Source organism: Saccostrea cucullata, unplaced genomic scaffold, assembly GCF_032062105.1.
Source record: "Saccostrea cucullata isolate Sc308-1 unplaced genomic scaffold, CSIRO_AGI_Scuc_v1 ctg6362, whole genome shotgun sequence".
NCBI classification, from domain to species: Eukaryota; Metazoa; Mollusca; class Bivalvia; order Ostreida; family Ostreidae; genus Saccostrea; species Saccostrea cuccullata.
The window spans coordinates 14,902-36,331 of NW_026929071.1; the positions used below are offsets into that span (position 1 = coordinate 14,902).

General features: G+C 34.7%; 1 protein-coding gene across 1 annotated transcript; it reads left to right on the top strand.

Moving 5' to 3' along the window:
* Window positions 1–19,472: 19,472 nt before the first annotated feature.
* Window positions 19,473–21,200, top strand: LOC134279723 (far upstream element-binding protein 3-like; the record flags this gene model as incomplete). Its single annotated transcript, XM_062762141.1, has 6 exons — window positions 19,473–19,667; window positions 19,929–19,997; window positions 20,123–20,225; window positions 20,472–20,572; window positions 20,710–20,899; window positions 21,010–21,200. Coding segments are annotated over 6 exons (834 nt in total), but the record flags the coding sequence as incomplete, so codon positions are not given.
* Between the last annotated feature and the right edge of the window lie 230 nt (window positions 21,201–21,430).

The window sequence follows — 21,430 nt, forward strand, 5'->3', positions numbered from 1 at the left end:
ACTTAACTTCTCCCATAGTTTTATTCATTACATCTGATGCATAAGCAACCCTTTTCTGAAGAATGATGTTTAGACTGTAAGCTATAACAGAGACCTAAACAATGTCGCTGGCAATATGCAATAGCTACCACGGGCAGTTTAAAACCTGGGGGAGGAAAATAATTTACAGACAGATACTTTTGAAACGAATACATAATTATCTCACCAGCATGTCATTGTGCAACAAAGTCGTCAGCATTTTATTTGTCCTTTGAACGGGTGAAAGTCGTTTTGAATGGCACTCTTATCGATGAATTTTACACTAAACCAAGCTATCTTCTCAGATCTAGCTTTATTTACCCACCGTTTCATCGTAAAACCGGAAGTGCGAGTTTGTAAATTTGAAATCTTGATCCCGACTCAAATTTGACATCGGAAAGAAAAATTTTTTTATTAATATTTTTTTCATAAAAATTAAAAACCTTGAGCAAAGGGTTTGTAAAACTGAAAATAAAATAAATCCTGGCCTTAGATATGTAATTAGATCATTAGCATATTAACCAGGTGCAAAGGATAAGATGTTCAAAGAATTCATGCATTTCACTATATAATCATTAGAGCCCCACCCTAAAACAAGAACCCCTGACCCTGGGGCCATAAAAATCACAATTTTGGTAGAGGCACTCTTGCTCATCATAACTATGTACTTAGTTAGTTTATTTAATACCCAGGAGCAGAGAAGAAGATTTTCAAAGAATTCATGTATTTTCACTATATAATCAATAGATCGAGTCCCGCCCTAACACCAGAAACCCTGACCCTGGGGCCATAAAATTCACAATTTTGGTAGAGGCACTCTTGCTCATCATAACTATGTACTTAGTTGGTTTATTTAATACCTAGGAGCAGAGAAGAAGATTTTAAAAGAAATAATGCATTTTCACTACCTACTTATTTAGCCCCGCCCTAGCACTAGAACCCCTGACCCCAGGGCCATGAATTTCACAATTTTGGTAGAGGACTCACTGCTGATTACAATCATGCAAACAGTTTGACTGCTTGATGTCCAGGAGTAAAGAAGATTTTTAAAGATTGCATTAATTTTAGTGGTTTTGGCCCCACCCCTCAGGCCCCAGGGGGGCAGGGACCATGAAATTCACAATCTTTTTTCCCCTTCACCCACAGATGCTGTATACAAATTTTGGTTGAATTTGGTTTAGCAGTTTCAGAGAAGAAGCTGAAAATGTTCAAATGTTAACACACGACGAACGAGTCGGACGACGGACGCCGACGGACAAACACGGATGGCAATAGGTCACCTGAGTGACTCAGGTGACCTAAAAATCAAACACATTCAAAGTGTTTATTTATAAGAAATAATAAGTATTAATATTTGTATGGTGATCATGCCGTTTATAAAGACAAAGCCAGTGTACTAAATTATTCAACACAAGCTGTTCAAATTGCTTTCAATCTAAGGGGTAACATGCAGTGCTTTTATTCAATGGTTGCTTTAACTGATTTTTGTTTTTATTAAATCAAAAATAAATTTAGGTTATATTTAATCATACCACAATATATTTTTACCCTTTTAAAATTCAAATTATAAATTAATTATATCGAGTGTTAAAAATTGCTCTTAAGTACTGATAAATTAAAAATTGTATTTTCTCTTTTCCATTAAAATCAAACAATTACTCATTACATCTAAAATATACATGTGAATATATACCTATAAACGTTGATATTATTAAATATTATATATCATACATATCATGACCTGTTACATGTATCTATGATATCTTATAATCAATGTCTTTCAAATGTAAAAATTACAAGGAAAAGAATGACAATATAGGACATGTATTTCAGATTAGCAATTAATAGTGAATTTTTCATTTTTCCTATGATTTTATAATGAAGTAAATGCTGACTGAATGAGTTAGTAATTGCTGTGTATGAAATTCAAGTGGATATGAAAAAATGTACAAGTCTGAATGTGTGTACCCCTAATACTGAATTTTATTATGCGGGCTTGCTAATTTTCAGCAGGGCTGACAGACTTTTTGAGTAGTCAGCCCTGCTGGTCCACCTGAATTTTTCCGAGTTTCGTACACTGCAGGCTATGAAAAACTCTATTTTATGTTATCTAACAACAAGAGACCCACGGGCCTTATAGGTCACCTGAGTATCATGTAACAACTTTCCAGCGATTGTATTTGGTTCGTGTTTTAATCCAAAAGCCATGAAATTCACAAATTTGAAGGAGGCACCATTGCTTATCAAAGGGCAGATTTCAAAGCATTAATTTATTTTTAGTCAAAGTACCCCCCTGGTACCCCTGACCCAGCGGCCCTTAAATTATCTATTTTGAAAGAGGCCCCTTTCTTCATTATAAGGCCAGCATTTTTTTTTTATGTTTAGGTTTAGTTATGAACGTGAGAATAAAAAAGTCCCGAAGGAGAAGGAAATAAAAAATTTTTTTTGATAAGGCCAGATAGAATTAATCTTTAGATTCTCATCCTAATTTGCTAAAATATTGGGGCGGGTGGGTGGATTTTATTTTTTATTTTTTATAATTGTTAAATTGGAAGTATCAACAAAACCTGGACTCTCGTAAACATTTTTTGTTATATTAATGCCAATATGAATAGATTTTATTCCTTTCATATTCTTTTAAATATTTAAAGAAGCTTCTTGCTTTAAAAAATTAAATATTTATTGTTAATTAAGAAATTATCAAGTACACAAATACGGCACACGCCAAACAAAATGGGGTGGGGATACCGATAAATTGTGTATGCATATCAGACTTCCCCAAATACCTTTTAGTTTTACCAACCTCTGTTTTCTGTAAAATATCACATTCTACTGGAAAACCTAGGCCTGAACAGTTTTAAGATTTAACATTTTCTTAGCATTCTTTAAAGTCTGCCTACGATGTTTTATTATTTTTTTTTCAAAGAAAAATCACACACAGTTGGAGATCGTTTAAAACTTGACCAGGTGTTATTTTCCCTGTCTATTTTTCCTTAGTTAAAATCTCTCTAATTTGCTCAAGCCATTAACATGATTAATACTATCTAGATGTGTTTATGCTATTTTTTCTTCTCTGCCTTTTTTACACTGACAATTTATCTTTTCATTAGGCCAAAGTTATTTTATCTTTAGGTTTACGGATTTTTTCAACCAAAATGTCCATTGGGTGGCGACAAAATAAAAGTAAAAATAATTTGAAACTTCTTTCAAACGGAACATTGTTGATTTAAAACAAAACTAAAAACACCATTACCCTTCTTTTGAATTGTTAAAAATTAGAAACATTTCCTGAAATTTGAAAAAATTATGTGTAGTAAATGAGAATCAAATAAAAGGAAATACAAATGATTTTACTGAAGGTTTACTTCAGATCTTATTTGAAATCTTTAAAAAAAATATCTTTTTAAAAATTAATGATGTTGATCATAGAATATTGGGAACATGATATATTCATTTTTTATTATTTTTTTTTTTACAAGAAAAAAACAACTAATTTACTTTGATTTAGATTCATAATCTTGTAAACTGTATTATAATAATTATGAAGACGAAGTCACAGATTATCTTTAAATCTTTAAGTGAAACCCTACACTGTTGCCTATTTCCTTTTATTAGCGTGACCTTTTAGCTACATGTACCATATGGTGGTCAAAGTAAAATGTCAACAACAAGGCATGTATCTGGGACGTATAACCATGAAAACGATCTATTTATCTGGTTATATTGATTTTTTCATTGTTTCATACTTATCACAAAATTTAGCATGTGTCTGGGTTTGGGAAATAAAATTCAGGTAAAAAAAAACGTACATATAGTCTTTGTGTGCAATTTCTACAATTTTTGTTCAGTTTCAACATATTAATTCCTTACTTTCGAATTGGAAGAAAAATATTACCAATGGGAAAAATAGCGAAGTTATGTCATTTAAACAATTAACAGCTGATATTTGGTGGTTATTTTTATTTCCATAAAAATCATACAAGATTACGTTTTTAACAGGACTCCTTGGGGAGAAAAAAATATTGCATCTCCCATAGTTTGCTCTTCTTTCATTCTCTGTGAAAAGTTTCTGGACATCGTGTTATCTCCAAGACATTTTAACTGCACTTTAAAATATAGACATGCTTGCCGCCATGTTTATACGTTTCTGTATATAGTCACTGAAACGTTTGAAAGAATGAGACGTTTTATTACATGTTTGGGACTCAGACGCATTATAAATATTAAAACCCTGATGATCAGACATGAATTTTCTGGAAAACTATCGAAAGTGGTGATAAAATCCATTATTTTTATTTTCTAGACCCTGAAAAAATCGGGTCGGCGGATCCGTAAACCGAAAGATATAAAAACTGTGGCCTTACATATTTAAACTGCTTTTATTGCCGATTTTTCGCCATTCTTCACATGGCTCTTTTGCTATAAATAGCGACACGCGACTTTTAATACATACGAGAGATAACTCTTAAACTTTGACCAAAATTCTTGCTGAATAAAAATACATGGAAAATACTTTTAACACCCAAAAATCGAAATAAAAAACACCGGGGCGGGACATTTTGAGAGGGGCGGGCGGGGATGAGAATCTAAAGATTAATTTTATCTGGCCTAAATCAATTATTAACATTTGTACATTCTTTTTTTATGCTATTCAAATAGGCTCCTTACCACTGGACACATAATGCTTTAAAACAAATAGGAAAGTTGCACATTTAATTGCTTATTTCATCATCTGCCAGTTTGGGCCAGTTATATAAATTTTGTGATGTTGGTCAAAATATATTTTAAAAAATCAATTCTTTAAAAGTCTTTCAATATATCTTCATTTTTTTAATATGTGTTAGGTGAATGTGTAGACATTGTTCTAAAATTTACTTGATGCCTAAAATTATAATTCCTATCATAAAACAGACAGGGAGTATTGGGGAGTAGGTTGAACATTTTTTCAATTAGGTGTAAAATAATTTTTCTGGCTGATACAAATAAACTGATACTACATGCCTGTATATATTTATATATTCTTACCTTTTAATACTTGATTTTTTTTTTTATTTCTTCGGTTTATTGTTTATTTCTTCCTCAAATGGACTTAACTTCTCCCATAGTTTTATTCATTACATCTATCATTAAACCGGGTCCGTAGGACAATATCATTTTAACGATAGAACATTCTATCTACTGATGCATAAGCAACCCTTTTCTGAAGAATGATACTTAGACTGTAAGCTATAACAGAGACCTAAACAATGTCGCTGGCAATATGCAATAGCTACCACGGGCAGTTTAAAACCTGGGGGAGGAAAATAATTTACAGACAGATACTTTTGAAACGAAAACAAAATTATCTCACCAGCATGTCATTGTGCAACAAAGACGTCAGCATTTTATTTGTCCTTTGAACGGGTGAAAGTCGTTTTGAATGGCACTCGTATCGATGAATTTTACACTAAACCAAGCTTTCTTCTCAGATCTAGCTTTATTTACCCGCCGTTTCATCTTAAAACCGGAAGTGCGAGTTCGTAAATTTGAAATCTCGATCCCGACTCAAATTTGACATCGGAAAGAAAAAAATTGCTTTATTTTTTTCTGAAAATTCAAAACCTTGAGCGGAGGGTTTGTAAAACTGAAAATAAAATAAATCCTGGCCTAAAATATGTAATTAGATAATTAGTATATTAACCAGGAGGAAAGAATAAGATGTTCAAAGAATTCATGCATTTCACTATATAATCATTAGAGCCCCACCCTAAAACAAGAACTCCTGACCCTGGGGCCATAAAAATCACAATTTTGGTAGAGGCACTCTTGCTCATCATAACTATGTACTTAGTTAGTTTATTTAATACCCAGGAGCAGAGAAGAAGATTTTAAAAGAAATAATGCATTTTCACTATATACTTATTTAGCCCCGCCCTAGCACTAGAACCCCTGACCCCAGGGCCATGAATTTCACAATTTTGGTAGAGGACTCATTGCTGATTACAATCATGCAAACAGTTTGACTGCTTGATGTCCAGGAGTAAAGAAGAAGATTTTTAAAGATTGCATTAATTTTAGTGGTTTTGGCCCCACCCCTCAGGCCCCAGGGGGGCAGGGATCATGAAATTCACAATTTTTGTTCCCCTTCACCCATAGATGCTTTGTGCTAAATTTGGTTGAAATTGGTTCAGTGGTTGCAGAGAAGAAGCTGAAAATGTTCAAATGTTAACGCACGACGGACGACGCACGACGACGGACGCAAACAGACAGCAATAGGTCACCTGAGTTTACTCAGGTGACCTAAAAATCTGGAAAAAAATTTTTTTTTTTTTTAAATTGCCTACCTACCTACCCAGACTAAAAATCACAGGTCGGCAACTGCAAACAAAGAATTTTTTAAGCTTGGCCTAAATGCTGCATATTGTAATTTGGTGTGTTCGTTCAATGATAATGACACAGGCACTTAATTGTTCGTTTGTTTTTGTTTTTACTTATTGGTAAAAATAAGTAGGGGTGCCACATGTACAAAACAAGTGCCTGTTGATAATGAGAAGAAATTGTTATTAAATTTTCCTTTTCAGAAATATGTTTTGAATCATTTTGACAAACTTTAACATGTATGATAAATTGTAGAACATACTGTAAAGACAGTTTTAATATTGGAAATCTCAAGAGTAATAATTATAAATACCCAAGTTTTTATCTTTTCATGTGTTGAAAATGTGGAAATTGATCATTTGAGGAATCTTTGAGGCATTATAAAAATAATACTGCATTTTAAGTAAGAAAAGCAAGGAACAAATAACCTATAATTTCTTGGATTCTTTTATTATGAAAAAGATTTTAACTTTTTTTTGCATGTGTAATTTGGTTAATATATTGTTATATTAAGGTTCCTACTACAACATTGTAAATGCACATTTGGGTAAATCGACTTCCTGAGGTAAACAGGATTGAAACTTAAACCAGATTGAAAAACTAGTTTTAAACAGGTTGGGCACACCCTACCAAATGGTACTTTATCCCCCGTTTGGTAGACAATCTCCCATATCGGTGATGTATTTTACTGACTAAATGGTGGACTTTTTTATTTTATTGCAATTTTTATTAAAATAAAGCAAAAGCGCATTTGCATAGGCCTTGGGGAATTTTAGTGAACATATTCCTCGCACAATTAACATAAAACGGTCAAATTTCCATGTGCAGTTTCTCCGTAACTTCGTAAAAATGATACCCATAGTTGCCTGAAACAGCTGAACTTTTTGATCAATCGATCCAAAAAAGAATCTGTTGTGTTTTGTTGGATAAAATTTCAATTTCATCAAGTAGTTTAACTCTTGATGAGTTAACTTTCACTCTCTTTTTGGATCTTCATCAATATTTATCTCCTTAAAATCCTGTTAAACACAAGCTCCTCATGCTTTATTGGTATGGTGGGCACTTACTGCTATAAAGTTATATTTTTCTAGAGTTGAACATAATATTTGTTGTTATTTTTCTTTTAGGATGAAGTTGCAGATTCCATATGACCTTTTGTGGTTTAATATGTATATTACTGATGAATTTAATATATTTGATAATTAATTTTCAATAAAAGATTCATAAAGTGACTTTTGCAATTATTCTTGATTTTCTTCCAAGTACATCATTTTAAAACAATAATTATATCATAATCCAATTGCATTTACTTATTTCCTTATCTAAGATTAACACAAATGTGCCTTCGTAGTTAAATCCGACTTTTCATCAGGGTTAAAAAAGATCATCATTTTGATTGGTTTGCACTTATTGATTGGTTGCCCAGATAATTGAAATAGAAAGTAAAGAACATGATTGACAGGTGCAGCATCGCTGGAGAAGGAGAGAATTTTCTTTTAAAGTAAAAAACAGAGAAATATTGCACTTGTTTACATACGCGAAGTTTTAGTCAAATTTTTGAATGACTCTGTGCAAAAAATTGCACATAGAATTTCCGATTTTTTTCACTCAGAACAACAAAAAATATCTATATTTTATTCCACATGGTTTAGAATTATGCGCCACTCCACGGACTTGAACACAACCAATTTTGTTCCCCAAATGGTTAGTAAAATACGTCAATGATATGGGAGATTGTCTACCAAATGGGGGATAAAAGTACCGTCTGGTAGGGTGTGCCAAACCTGTTAAACCTTAAACAGGTTGGGCACAGTTCCTTTTTCGGGGAAGTATTACTAAACAAGAGGCCCAGGGGCCAAAGCGCTCACCTGAGTACAAAGCTAGGAAATAGCACATATCAGATCAGAACTGAAAGTTTATACTGAGGTGGGGGGGGGGGGGCTTGAATTCCCCCTCCCCACCCAGGTGTTCATGATTTGAACAAACTAGAATCTACACTACCTGAGGATGATTCCATATAAATATCACTAATCATGGCTTTTCAGTACTTGAAAAGAAGATTTTAAAAGGTTTCCCTATACATGTATATCCCTATGTAAAACTTGGGTTGGTCATTTTGGCCCCACCCTAGTCCCGGGGGTCATGATTTGAACAAACTTGAATCTACACTACCTGAGGATGATTCCACATGAGTTTCATCTTTCCTGGCCCAGGTTCTTGAGAAGAAGATTTTTAAAGATTTTTCCTATATATATTTCCTATGTAAAACTTGGGTCGGCCATTTTGGCCCCATCCTAGCCCCGTGGGTCATGATTTGAACAAATTTGAATCAACACTACCTGAGGATAATTCCACAGAAGTTTCATTTTTCCTGGTCCAGTGGTTCTTGAGAAGAAGATTTTTAAACATTTTTCCTATATATTCCTATTTAAAACTTTGATCGGCCATTTTGGCCCCACCCTACCCCGGGGTTCATGATTTGAACAAACTTGTATCTACACTACCTGAGGATGATACCACATGAGTTTTATCTTTCCTGGCCCAGTAGTTGTTGAGAAGATTTTCAAAGATTTTTCCTATATATTCTTATGTAAAACTTTGATTGGCCATTTTGGTCCCACCCTAGCCCCGTGAGTCATGATTTGAACAAATTTGAATCTACACTACCTGAGGATAATTCCACATGATTTATATCTTTCCTGGTCTAGTGGTTCTTGATCAGAAGATTTTTAAAGATTTTTCCTTTATATTCCTATGTAAAAATTGGGTCGACCATTTTAGCCCCATCCTAGCCCCAGGGGTCATGATTTGAACAAACTAGAATCTACACTACCACTACCTGAGCATGATTTCACATTATTTTCATCTTTCCTGGCCCAGTGGTTCTTGAGAAGAAGATTTTTAAACATTTTTCCTATCATATATTCCTATGTAAAACTTGGGTCGGCCATTTTGGCCCCACCCTAGCCCCGGGGGTCATGATTTGGACAAACTTGAATCTACACTACCTGAGGATGATTCCACATGAGTTTCATTTTTCCTGGCCCAGTGGTTCTTGAGAAGATTTTTTTTAAATGCCATTAATTTTTCTCTAATTCATAATTATCTCCCCTTGGAAAAGGGTGGGGCCCTTCATTTGAACAAACTTGAATCCCCTTTACCCAAGGATACTTTGTAGCAAGTTTGGTTGAAATTGGCCCAGTGGTTATTGAGAAGAAGATGAAAATGTGAAAAGTTTACGACAACGACGACGACAACGACTACGACAGACAACGGACAAATTTTGATCAGAAAAGCTCACTTGAGCCTTCGTCTCAGGTGAGCTAAAAAGGGAACTATTACTCTTTTCAGTAATAAAAACATTACAGTATTAGGGAATTTTCACTCGTTTAGCCTCTATTTTCGTGTTTGTTTTGAATGAAAGATAAAGTGCAAGAATATTTTCACATCCTCTAAATATTTATTGTCTATTGAGTGTATGTATGCTCAAAACTGCAATATTTATCGCTGCAAAAAGCTGAAAATGAGTAATGAAATACTTCTATGATATAGATATCTTATGGAAGCTTACCTGTGTTAAAACTGTGCAACTGAATACGTTCAGCACTTGCTAACTCTTTCATGAAATTATTCGTTCTAATTTTATTTTACACTATCTATTTAAATGACATGGTACAAATAATTTGAAAACCACTGCTTCTTTTACAGATGAAAATAATTATTTGAAATATTAAATTTCAAACGATATTCTTTTAAAATCAATGCCCTTATTAGATTCCATACTTTTCGTTCCATTTGTCAACAAGAAAAATTAAAGTAAAAGTCTTGGATTTCTGCTGCACGTGAGTTTAAATTCCTATGCATTTTCAAAAGATGTCACCTCCATGAAACCAAGCTATGAAATTTTTCTGTTTTTGAATAAATAATAAAATACTTTTAAGGGAAATACTCACATCCATTTGAAGAATACTCCCGATGCTGTATGATTTAATCTCATCTTTAACTCTTGTCTGCAGCACTGAAGGACCGAATTTTTCACTCAGCGAGGTTCGTTTAATAAAGATTAAACACATCACATGGTATTTTTTATGCACTTTTTATTTAATAAATGGAATGAGGCATTATTAAAAAAATATGACAAAAATTCCCGAATTCAGTAATGTTTTTATTACTGAAAAGAGTAAAAGTTCCCTTTTTTAGATGGAGGCTTTAAAGCCTCTGCTCTGTTGGTATTGCTCATCTGCGGTGGAAGGGAATTTGCGATCGCCATCTAGCGGCAAATCACGTTAACTTTGATAACTGGTCTTCCTGTCTGATATCTGATATGCGCTGTATACAGACAGGTGATCAGTAATGTTAAGAGTCCACTGCTGGCCACACTCATTGGCTGATAAAAACTCTCGCTGACATAGAATTTAAATTGTTGGGGAAACCAAAACAGATCACCGAGTGCAGTTCTCTGCATCTGCTTTTGATGCAATTAATCTAATTCGATGAAAATATTTTCCACATACAAAACATAATTCTTTTTTTTCAGATGTTGTTTAATACAAGTGTTAAGATTTCTCATGGACCTATAATTATCTCGCACCTTTCGCCTCGTCTGAGGGTTTTTTAATTAGTTTGTGAAGGTCCTATCACATTAATACCCTACATTACCTAGAAAAAAGAAATCTGAATCGCTGTTTAATTGACACTGACATATTTTAAATGTTCACTCACTGACTCAGCAGAGAGCTGCAGCTTATCTGTTTATAGCACAGGTTCAGAATCTCTGCTGCATCTATTTTTAGAATTCCTTATCACATGTTTCAGAAGAGCTTGCAAACTATTTAGATGGGACAAACTGACCCACATATTTCTATGTTTACATGACCAAAACAGTGGCTTGGATCTTACTTTGTGGTGTAAATTTAGTAATATTATGGCTAACTTGTGCAAAAAAGGATGCAATAAAATAGGGATGTGCGATTTTATCTGTATACTGGTATATCACGATTTTTTGTTGCGTGTTATGTAAAGTGATACGGAGACCTAAATACCGGTCTTTAGGTACATATTATAAAGTCCAGAAATTATTAATTTATTTGTTCAATCTTTCAAATTACAATTACAGAAAGTATAAAAAATGTTGTAAAAAGTGAAAAGAACGGCATCTTACCGTCCAAACATAATTGATTTTATATATACAGTGGGGCCTCATTTATCCGGACGCTTTGGTTCCTAGTCAATTTATCCAGATATGTGAAGCGTCCGGATACCTGAATCACCAGTTAAACAAGACAATATAACATTTAAAAATTTCGTCCCGATGAAAAATCGTCCAGATACTGAAGCATCCGGATATCTGAGGGTCCACTGTATAAAAATTTCAAGAAAGTAAAATTTTGTTTTTCTAGCATATTTTTTAGAAAAATAATGACTTTTCATATAAAATCATTGTAAAAACTGCTTTTAAAAATATCATAATATTATCGTGATATTGTGCGAAAAAAATCGTGATATATCCCGATACGAAATTTTTGGCGATACCCATCCCTACAATAAAACACTGTTGTCATGCAATCTGCAATAGTGACTCAAGGTATGCCCACAAAAATATATGCAAGGAGTTGAATTTATTAGATATCCCAAACCTTGGAGAGATATTGAAAAAAGTGTAATGGATGGGTGAATGCTTGTAAATGGGAAGGATTTTCAACAAAATTGGGTATTATTCGTAAAATCGCGTATAAAACTGGATATTAGGGTATCGTTGAATCCGCGATATCTAGTAAAGGCGGTGTAATCACTTAATAAAACTTACACAATGGGATGGCACATTTTGCGGAGTCAACTTTCACCTAGATGCAAATGTTTTCTTAAGGTATCACCTGTCAAGTAACAATTTGGAAGCCAGGATTAATGCGCACTGGACAACAAATACCTGTAAAGCTTAGTACATTTCATGATCTGCACCCAAACCGACATTTGTTCTGCTTAACATTTTTCATAATGTTGGAAGTATTTGCATCTTCCTCATGTTCATACCCACCACAACAAATTTGTTAATTAAAAGTTGAATGTGCACGTAGATCTATGCATTGATACATCTGAATGCTTGTACCTCAGCTCCTTTTAGTCCTGAAAAGTTAGATATACTAAAGTACTTTTTGGCTTTCTCACATTTCAGGAAGCTCTTGCCATGAGTCATTTAAGAATTCAAATTAACATAGTTTATTGCAATTAGAGTGGTTTGTCCTTTTGATGAAAAATAGGAATTTAGTAAATTACATAATTAAACATTAGACCATGATAACATAAATGAACAAGATGTGTTTGTGAAACACTGTTGCCCCCCGTGTGGTACTATAGCGAAAATTAAACTTTTCTTAAATGCAAATTTAATATATTGGTACCAAAAGTAGGGTATTCTTACTGGAAATACAATTATGAAATATGAAAGTAGGCTAAGGCTAAAGTTACTCCATAAGTAAGGAAGTCTCCAAGGTAAAGGTCAAAAGGTCATGATTGTTGGTATGCAATGAAAGGTCTTTCCACAAAGAATACGTATGTGAAGTATGAAGCCCTAACCCTTCAAAAGTCATGACAAAGGATATTTTTTTTAAAGTCGGCCACACTCCAAGGTCAAATGTCTTGCTATCAAATGAAAGGTCTTGTCATAAGGATTAAATATGTAAAGTATGAAAGAACCAACCCTAAACCTTTAAAAGTTATGGTCAAGATTTGCTTTTTAAAAGTAGGTCAAACTCCAAGGTCAAAGGATCAAAGTTCTTGGTATCCAATGTAGGGTCTTCTCACAAGGATTACATATATGTGAAGTATGAAAGCACCATATATCCCTTACCATTCAAAAGTTATGGCCAAGGTTAGAATTTTTTCATAAGTATGGAAATCTCAAAGGTCAAGGTCAAAAGGTAAAGGTTGTAAGTATCCAATGAAAGGTCTTTCCACAAAGAATACATATGTGAAGTATAAATGTCCTGGTATCTACTGTTCAAAAGATATGGCCAACCACCCTTAGGCAAATGTTGGGATCAGAATATGAATAAAAAAATCCCAAAGAGACAATCATGTCCATTCCAAGCCTCCAAATATCAGTACTTTCAGTACTTTGATTTGTAATACTTCCCCGAAAAAGGAACTGTGCCCAACCTGTTAAACCAAAACCTGAACCAGTTTAGGTGCAACAAATTCGCCCTAAGGTTTATCAAACCTACCCTCCCCCCCCCCCCGGTTTCCAGGTTTGTCAACCCATTTAATCAACAATCTAATGAAATGATAGCCACTTACGATGTACTTTGAGGAATGGCAGGTTGAGGGGGCTGAGACTGCATTTTCTCCATTATTTGTTTTCTTTTCTCTTCTATCAATCGTTCTTGTTGGGTCATCTGCACCATCTTGTCCTTGTAAGTTGTGTTGCCTCCGCTCCATGATGGATCATTTGCAGGCCTTTTCTTTGACATCGTTCCTAAATGCCCTTTTCTTTCAAAATCTAGCAATGTGTAAAAATAGACAATGTACCTTCGTACATAGAAGAGTTCCTTGCAAAGAATCTGTAAGAAATCCATTTTCATTGGTTTTGCAGATTTCTTTAACCAATGAAATGATTTGTTGTAATTAAGCTTTGGTATCTGAGCAAAGATGGCTTCTACAGGTACCGTGCTTTTCCATCGAGGACGAGTAAGACATTATTAAATTCTTTCTTCAAATAAAATCCATTTAAATATACTAAATGGTATGTGGGTGGGCTATTGAGTATTGTAGTAAGAATAATCAAATGTGTCTCGGGACAAGGATCGAGAGATTGAGCACAGGGGCATCTTATCCACTTTGTTCTCTACTTCACATATAAAAATACACAAGGGAAGAATGGTAACGGGTTCGTTCGCCCGATCTACCTGTTCGCAAGAGTCCGTTCGCAGAGTCCGTTCGCCCGAATTATTTTTCGCCCAATATCTTGTTCGCCAAATACATATATTTACTTGTATATATATATGAATTTAAAATTAATATATGAGTATATCATTTTTTCTAATTTAATTTTTGATTTGATTCTAATCTTTTAATTTTGAATGACTAAATGTTCATGTTTGCACCATAGTTAATTAGATGAATAATATCAATGTTAAGAAGGGGGATACATCCGTGTTATTTTTACGAATTGCGCTAGGCCCTTTGTTTTGAAAACAATTAAAGGACAGAGACGTTAATTGATTAGGTGTGACCGCTGATGCTAAAACAGGTGTGACCATTTCATGATTTGTGACCATATACATAACGTCTGACGGACACAGTGATGGTCTGTTTTATTTTGAATGTACAAAAAATTAAGAAAAAAATTCATTAGATTTTATTCTACATTAAATGAGGGCGAACGGACCCTGTGCAAACAAGTTTTAGGGCGAGCGGACTCTGGGCGAACAAGAAATCAGGCGAACGGGAAATCGGGCGAATGAACATGGAACCGGGATGAATCGAAAGTAGCACACGATTTGTAAACAAAGTCAAAAAACAATTTACTTGAGAAAAGTTACACAAATCCTCAAATGCACCAGCGCAAATGATGTCCTAGTACTTATCCAGGCTAAAATATTCCAAATATATCCATTGAAAATAGCTTTTATCCAACTAAAACCCCAGCTATCTGCACACATTGAAACTCTTCGCCCAGAAAAGATAACTCCGCCTCGGATGACAACTTCCGTTTTAAAATTTAAAAGAAAAAACATATAATTATTGCTTTGTTTTTATCAACAGCTGTGCACATAAATTGTGCTAATTAATTGACATTAAAAGTATATCAACTTGCATACCATAAGTATTTTTCAGACATTTCGAATTTAGCACCATTTACTTAGCCTAGCTAAGTACCCGAGGCCTTCCAAGTGCACTCGAAAGGCCTCGGGTGCTAGCCCTTTGTCATCCGAGGCGGAGTTATCTTTTCTTGGGCGAAGAGTTTCACTATGTGCAGAAAGCTGGGGTTTTAGTTGGATAAAAGCTATTTTTAAATGGATATATTTGGAATATTTTAGCCTGGATAAGTACTAGGACAACATTTGCACTGGTGCATTTGAGGATTTGTGTAACTTTTCTCAAGTAAGTTGTTTTTTGACTTTGTTTACAAATCGTGTGCTGCTTTCGATTCTTCCCTTGTGTATTTTTATATGTGAAGTAGAGAACAGAGTGGATAAGATGCCCCTGTGGATTGAGGCGTTACCAGGTCCAGTACAACCTCTTGATTTGGCTATATAGCTTAAAATAGCTATATAGCTGTATTAAGTTATTCAGAATATCTTAATTTTACCATTCTTTTTCATTAATGTCAATAATGTGTAATTTTCTCAGCATGTACAAAAAGTCGCACCTTGGTGCAGTGATCTTGATATCAACCTTGAACTCTTCTGAAAATAATGCATGTAAAAATCACTCATCAAATTACATCTCCTTGATAGACTTTATAGTAATATACACAAAGTTCTATAAGTATTGGGACTATTTAATACAATTGATACAGTTACTTCTGCAATGAAATTATAAAGGAGACCAATTATGGTCAACATGATAATTGATTGGTAAAAATTCAGTACAATGACACCGTGTATATCCCAACATGCCAGGTGTATACTATGTTGTGCACGGGTTGTGGGCTTCCGAAGCGAATGAAAAGGGGGTCGAGGTACATTTTTTGTACATTTTCTCAACTTACAGATATTTTTCGCCAGAAAGCATATGCCTACAGAAGGAAGCATTATCTGAGGAGTATATGTAAACCTGTGAATCCACTGAACACTTTCTAGTTTTATCAAACACCTCAACACAATTCCGAGGATCAGTGCAAGATTAACGCAACCATTGTTATGATCAAATATCAGAACAATGCTTTGCTTTATCATCATTTTTATATTACTGTTAAATACATGTTATCTATATAAACGTTTGTACAAATCATCTGTAAATGAAAGAATTCGTATTTAAAGATATTGACAAAAAATTAGGGATGTCAACGAATAGTCGACTATTCGACTATCAGTCGAATGGACTGACGATTGAATAATGAAACGACATTTGAATATTAAATAAATGCAAGAAAAGGAAGTGATAAAGAACCTCTCATCTCAAAATTTGGAAAAGCGTCATTCGTCAAACCATTATGGTATATGTCCTCAGAAGAATTAGAGCTAAACACATTCACAGTTGATGAATAATTTTCCACATTATACATATGAAAAGTCCCGTAATTTCATACCACGATAATTATTTCTCAATTACTGAGTTTTCTTGTTATTGTGGTAAATTATGTAGCGTTATACTGGACTTTGAAAATAATTAATTGGACTTATACCAATTATAAATTTACTTATTACCTGTAAGAACGTTCAAATGTTAGGAACACACCAGGGGCCCGTTTCATCAAAGGTCGTACACCCAGTCGTAGCGCTACATCAGCGTAAAGTCGGGACTAGCACGAAGATTTTTGTTTCATTAAAGAGTGTATCGTTACGCCCAACTATATAAATTTAGGCCAAAATTTTACATCTACTCATGGGTAGCGTGAGTTGGGGTGTAAAGTTTAAAATTAAGCAATTTTACTGATTTTAAAACAATTTAGCGAGTTCTAAAGAAAAAGTACGGTTCTTGGAAATCTGTAAAATACAACCGATGCATTATTTGATTAATGATACTATGAAGATTGGGGTGGGGGGGTTGTTACAACCACTTGGGGATGTAGTTGACGTACTTAATATCTAAATAAATTTCTTATGAGAAGAAAAGAATTTCTTATATTAGAGATTTCTTCGACCACCCTTTCTTTCGTTTTGACTTTTGAGAATGCATTAACACACACTTGATTGCTGTATTGTATGTATAAGGTATTGTAAATCGACTGTATACATATATAACTATATTAACACCCCCGCTTGAAAAGCGGGAGGGTATTTAGTAATCGGGATGTCCGTCCGTCTATTACGCTTTGGGGTACCCATCTCTTATCCGCAACTCCTCTCATGTATACCACTGAATGAAATTTGATGAGACTCTCACAGAATCTTTATTATACCCCCCGCAAACGAAGTTTGGGGGAGTATATAGGAATCACCTTGTATGTCTGTCTGTCCATCGATCTGTCTGTGCAAAGGTGTCCGGTCCATATCTTTCTTACATAATTCGTTTCCGGTCCATATCTTTCTTATGGATAAACTTGGTAGGGCTTAAAAAGAAAATATGTTTGCTTCCTGTAGGTCGGGAATTCACCCGGGGTAATTTGAATGGGTCGGTCGGGTTACAGGAAACAAACATATTTTTTTTTATTTAGGCCTAGGTTCTCATTTCACACAAAGATTTCTCCTGACCTAAGGATGTGTCATGACCTTGGGTCAAGGTCATTTGAGCAAGTTCAAGGTCATTAGAAGAAAAATTTCATAATTCTTATCTGGTCCATATTTTTCTTATGGATAAACTTGGTAAGTTCTCATTTCACACAAAGATTGCTCATGACCGAAGGATGTGTCATGACCTTGGGTCAGGGTCATTTTGGAAAGTTCAAGGTCACTGGAAGAAAAATTTTATAATTCGTGTCTGGTCCATATCTTTTTTTATTATGGAAAACTTGAATCTACTCTTCACACAAACATTGCTCATGACCTGAGGTTGTGTCATGACTTTGAACCAAGATCATTTATGCAAGTTCAAGGTCACTGACAGAAAAAGTTCATAATTTGTGTCTGGTCTGTATATTTAGTCTATTTTTTTTTTATTAGGCTGTGCCTTTGTTTTATTTATAAAAAAATATAATGAGCAATTACATGTGCACTAAAAATGTTTTAGCATTTCTCTCTTCTCTCAGATCCATAAAATATTCATGATTTAGCACTTCTGAAAAAGCCAGTGGGGGGTATTTTGTCCCATTTGGACAGTTCTAGTTACATAATGTATTGCCATTGTGCCTTATTTTTTACTTTTTGATCCGACACATTTTGGGTTTCTCATTCCCATGGACACTGCCATTATATTGATATGGGTGGCGAGGGGTATCATTTAGGCATTCTGTTTAATTCACTAACAGGCACGTAGCATCGATTTTGAAAGTGGGGGGGCCAGCCACAGAAATTTTTTTTTTTTACTTACCTGAAAAAGTTGACAAGCAAGCAAAAAAAAAAAAAAAAAAAAAAAAAAAAATAAAATAAAAAGATAAAGTTTATTGACCGGGGTCGGAAAAGGGAGTTGGGGGGGGGGGGGGGGGGGGAGAGGCAAACTTTTTCCACTACCAATTTCTTTCAATATCCAGTTTTTCAGCTTCTTGATTGACTCAAAATGTGTAAATTTGTAAACCGTTTGCATTTTTATGCCCCCCTTCGAAGAAGGGAGGGCATATTGCTTTGCTGCTGTATCTCGGTCGGTCGGTCCATTTAGTTTTTTGTTCATTTTCTTCACTACCATTGCACATACTGAACTGAAATTTGGTATACAGGTTTATCAGGTGAATTTCTAGGTCAAGTTCTGTTTTAGGTATGATCGCACCATTTTTGACAGAGTTATGCCCCTTGGACTTAGAAAATTCCAATTATTTGCAGTTTCCTTACATTTTCTTTGCAGAGGTTGCACATATTGAAATGAAATTTAGTATACAGATTTTTCAGCTGAATATCTAGTTCAAGTTCTGTTTTGGGTAGGATCGCACCCTTTTTGTTTGAGTTATGCCCCTTGGAAAAATTCCACTTATTTGCCGTCTCCGTTCATTTTCTTTGCAGAGGTTGCACATATTGAAATGAAATTTAATATACAGATTTTTCAGCTGAATATCTAGGTCAAGTTCTGTTTTGGGTACGATCGCACCCTTTTTGTCAGAGTTATGCGCCTTGGACTTAGAAAATTTCCACTTATTTGCAGTTTCCGTTCATTTTCTTTGCAGAGGTTGCACATATTGAAATGAAATTTAGTATACAGATTTTTCAGCTGAATTTCTAGGTCAAGTTCTGTTTTGGGTAGGATTGCACCATTGTAGACAGAGTTATGCCCTTTTGGACTAAGAAAAAACCCAATTTGGGGGGAGGGGGGCACAAGTGTTTTACAAACATCTCTTGTTAAATTGAAATTATCTTTTTTTCATTAACATTATATATGATTTCCTCTTCTCATTCCAGGAAAGAGCTGCGGTAAAAATGGTCATGATTCAAGATAGCAACATCCCATCAGCTGCTGAAAAACCTCTGAGGATCTCAGGTGATCCCCAAAAATGTCAGAGGGCCAAAGAAATGGTACTAGACCTGCTTGCTGAAAAGGAAATGGAAGTAAGTACAGCCACCAGGTTTAAAATTTATTCTTGTGGTTTGATAAGTTGTAACGTTTCAGGAAAAATATTTTTATTATTTTGATCAATAAATAGATCTTTTGTATAACAGAATATGAAATTGAAGTACAGGTTTCTTAGCAAGGCAAAGAAAGTAGTCATTTTAAGCTTTAAGAAGTAAGAAGATAAAATGTAATTTTCATGAAGTTAACTAGAAAAAAATCTCTATTCAATGATTATAGTGGTATCCTTGTATTTTCAGAACATGAGTAAAGGATTCAATGACTATGGTTCATTTAGTGGTGGTGGTGGTGGTGGTCCCCCAATGGAGGTTAGTATTACAGTGTCTTTTACTTATAAATGATTATTTCATAGCACTGGGACAGTGTCTCTAGTACGATTCAATAAATACATAATGGTCAATAAACTACATGTACATGTATGTTCTTCCTACAGATTCCAGTGCCAAGAACAGCAGTGGGAATTGTTATTGGTAAAAATGGAGACATGATTAAAAAGATTCAACAAGAAAGTGGTGCCAAGGTTCAGTTTAAGGCTGGTGAGTAATTAGTGTTATTAAATGAAGCACTCAATTAGAACCCTTGTAGATGTCTAAGCTACGAGTGTGTCGGAAGAGTGCAACATCAAAGCAAGGATTCGCTAACACCATCTGGACACAAGTCCCATAGATGGAGTTTGATAGTAGACCTTGCTACACTGCCTTTTTAGATTAAAATTCCTATAAAATTGTTTTGGATAATGTATTTGAAAAAAAAAATTATGTAATTTTTCTTGTGATTTATAGATGATGGAAGCAGTCCAGAGAGAGTGTGTGCCATTACCGGAGCCCCAGACAAAGTCCAGACAGCTGCCTCCATGATCCAGGACCTTCTCAATGATTATAATGTAGGTTAAAAGTCTATTGCACATAACAGTTTATCTCTCAATTAAAAAAAAATAATGGTAAAAACAAGAACGTTCAACTTGTAGTTAATAATTATGTTTATGATATACTAAGAGAGCTATGATCATGTGTTTTACAGCAGAGAGAAGGAGGAATGGGTCGTGGTTTTGGTGGTGGTCGGGGTCGTGGTGGCCCCGGTAGAGGGAGGGGTGGATTTGGAGGGGGACCTGGCAGGGGCATGGGTCGAGGAGATGGATTCGGGGGAGGATACCAGGACGAAACCCAGTTTGCTGTACCCGCAGACAAGTGTGGCTTGGTCATTGGAAAAGGTTTGTAACATTTTGTTTCCTATTTAAAGATGGGTATTATTCAAGTGAATAAAATAAATAGATTTAACATTTGATAAATTTATATTGCAAATTGGTCTCTTTTTATTTAGGTGGTGAAACCATCCGTCAGATAAACCAACAGTCTGGGGCACATGTAGAGTTGCAGAAACATCCCGGGCCTAACCCCAATGAGAAGTTGTTTAACATCAGAGGAACTCCTGATCAGATTCAGCATGCCATTCAGATGATCAGTGAGAAGGCTGGAATACCTTATGTAAGTCGGTGAAGATTGTACAGAGTTTTTGCACATTGGCACGGGTATACAGATACTGTGTCTTCATACCTGACTAAACTTTGTGCTAAAGTAACCCATTCTGCAACGCTATCTGTCTTTGGCAGCTGGTTACTAATATTTATGGGACATTCCTTACATTTTATATTTATGAATACATAAATCACTATTCCATTACTTAATAAAAACGTTTATATTTTGCTTACTATAAAGACTAGGGTGTCAAATTTTAAGTTATG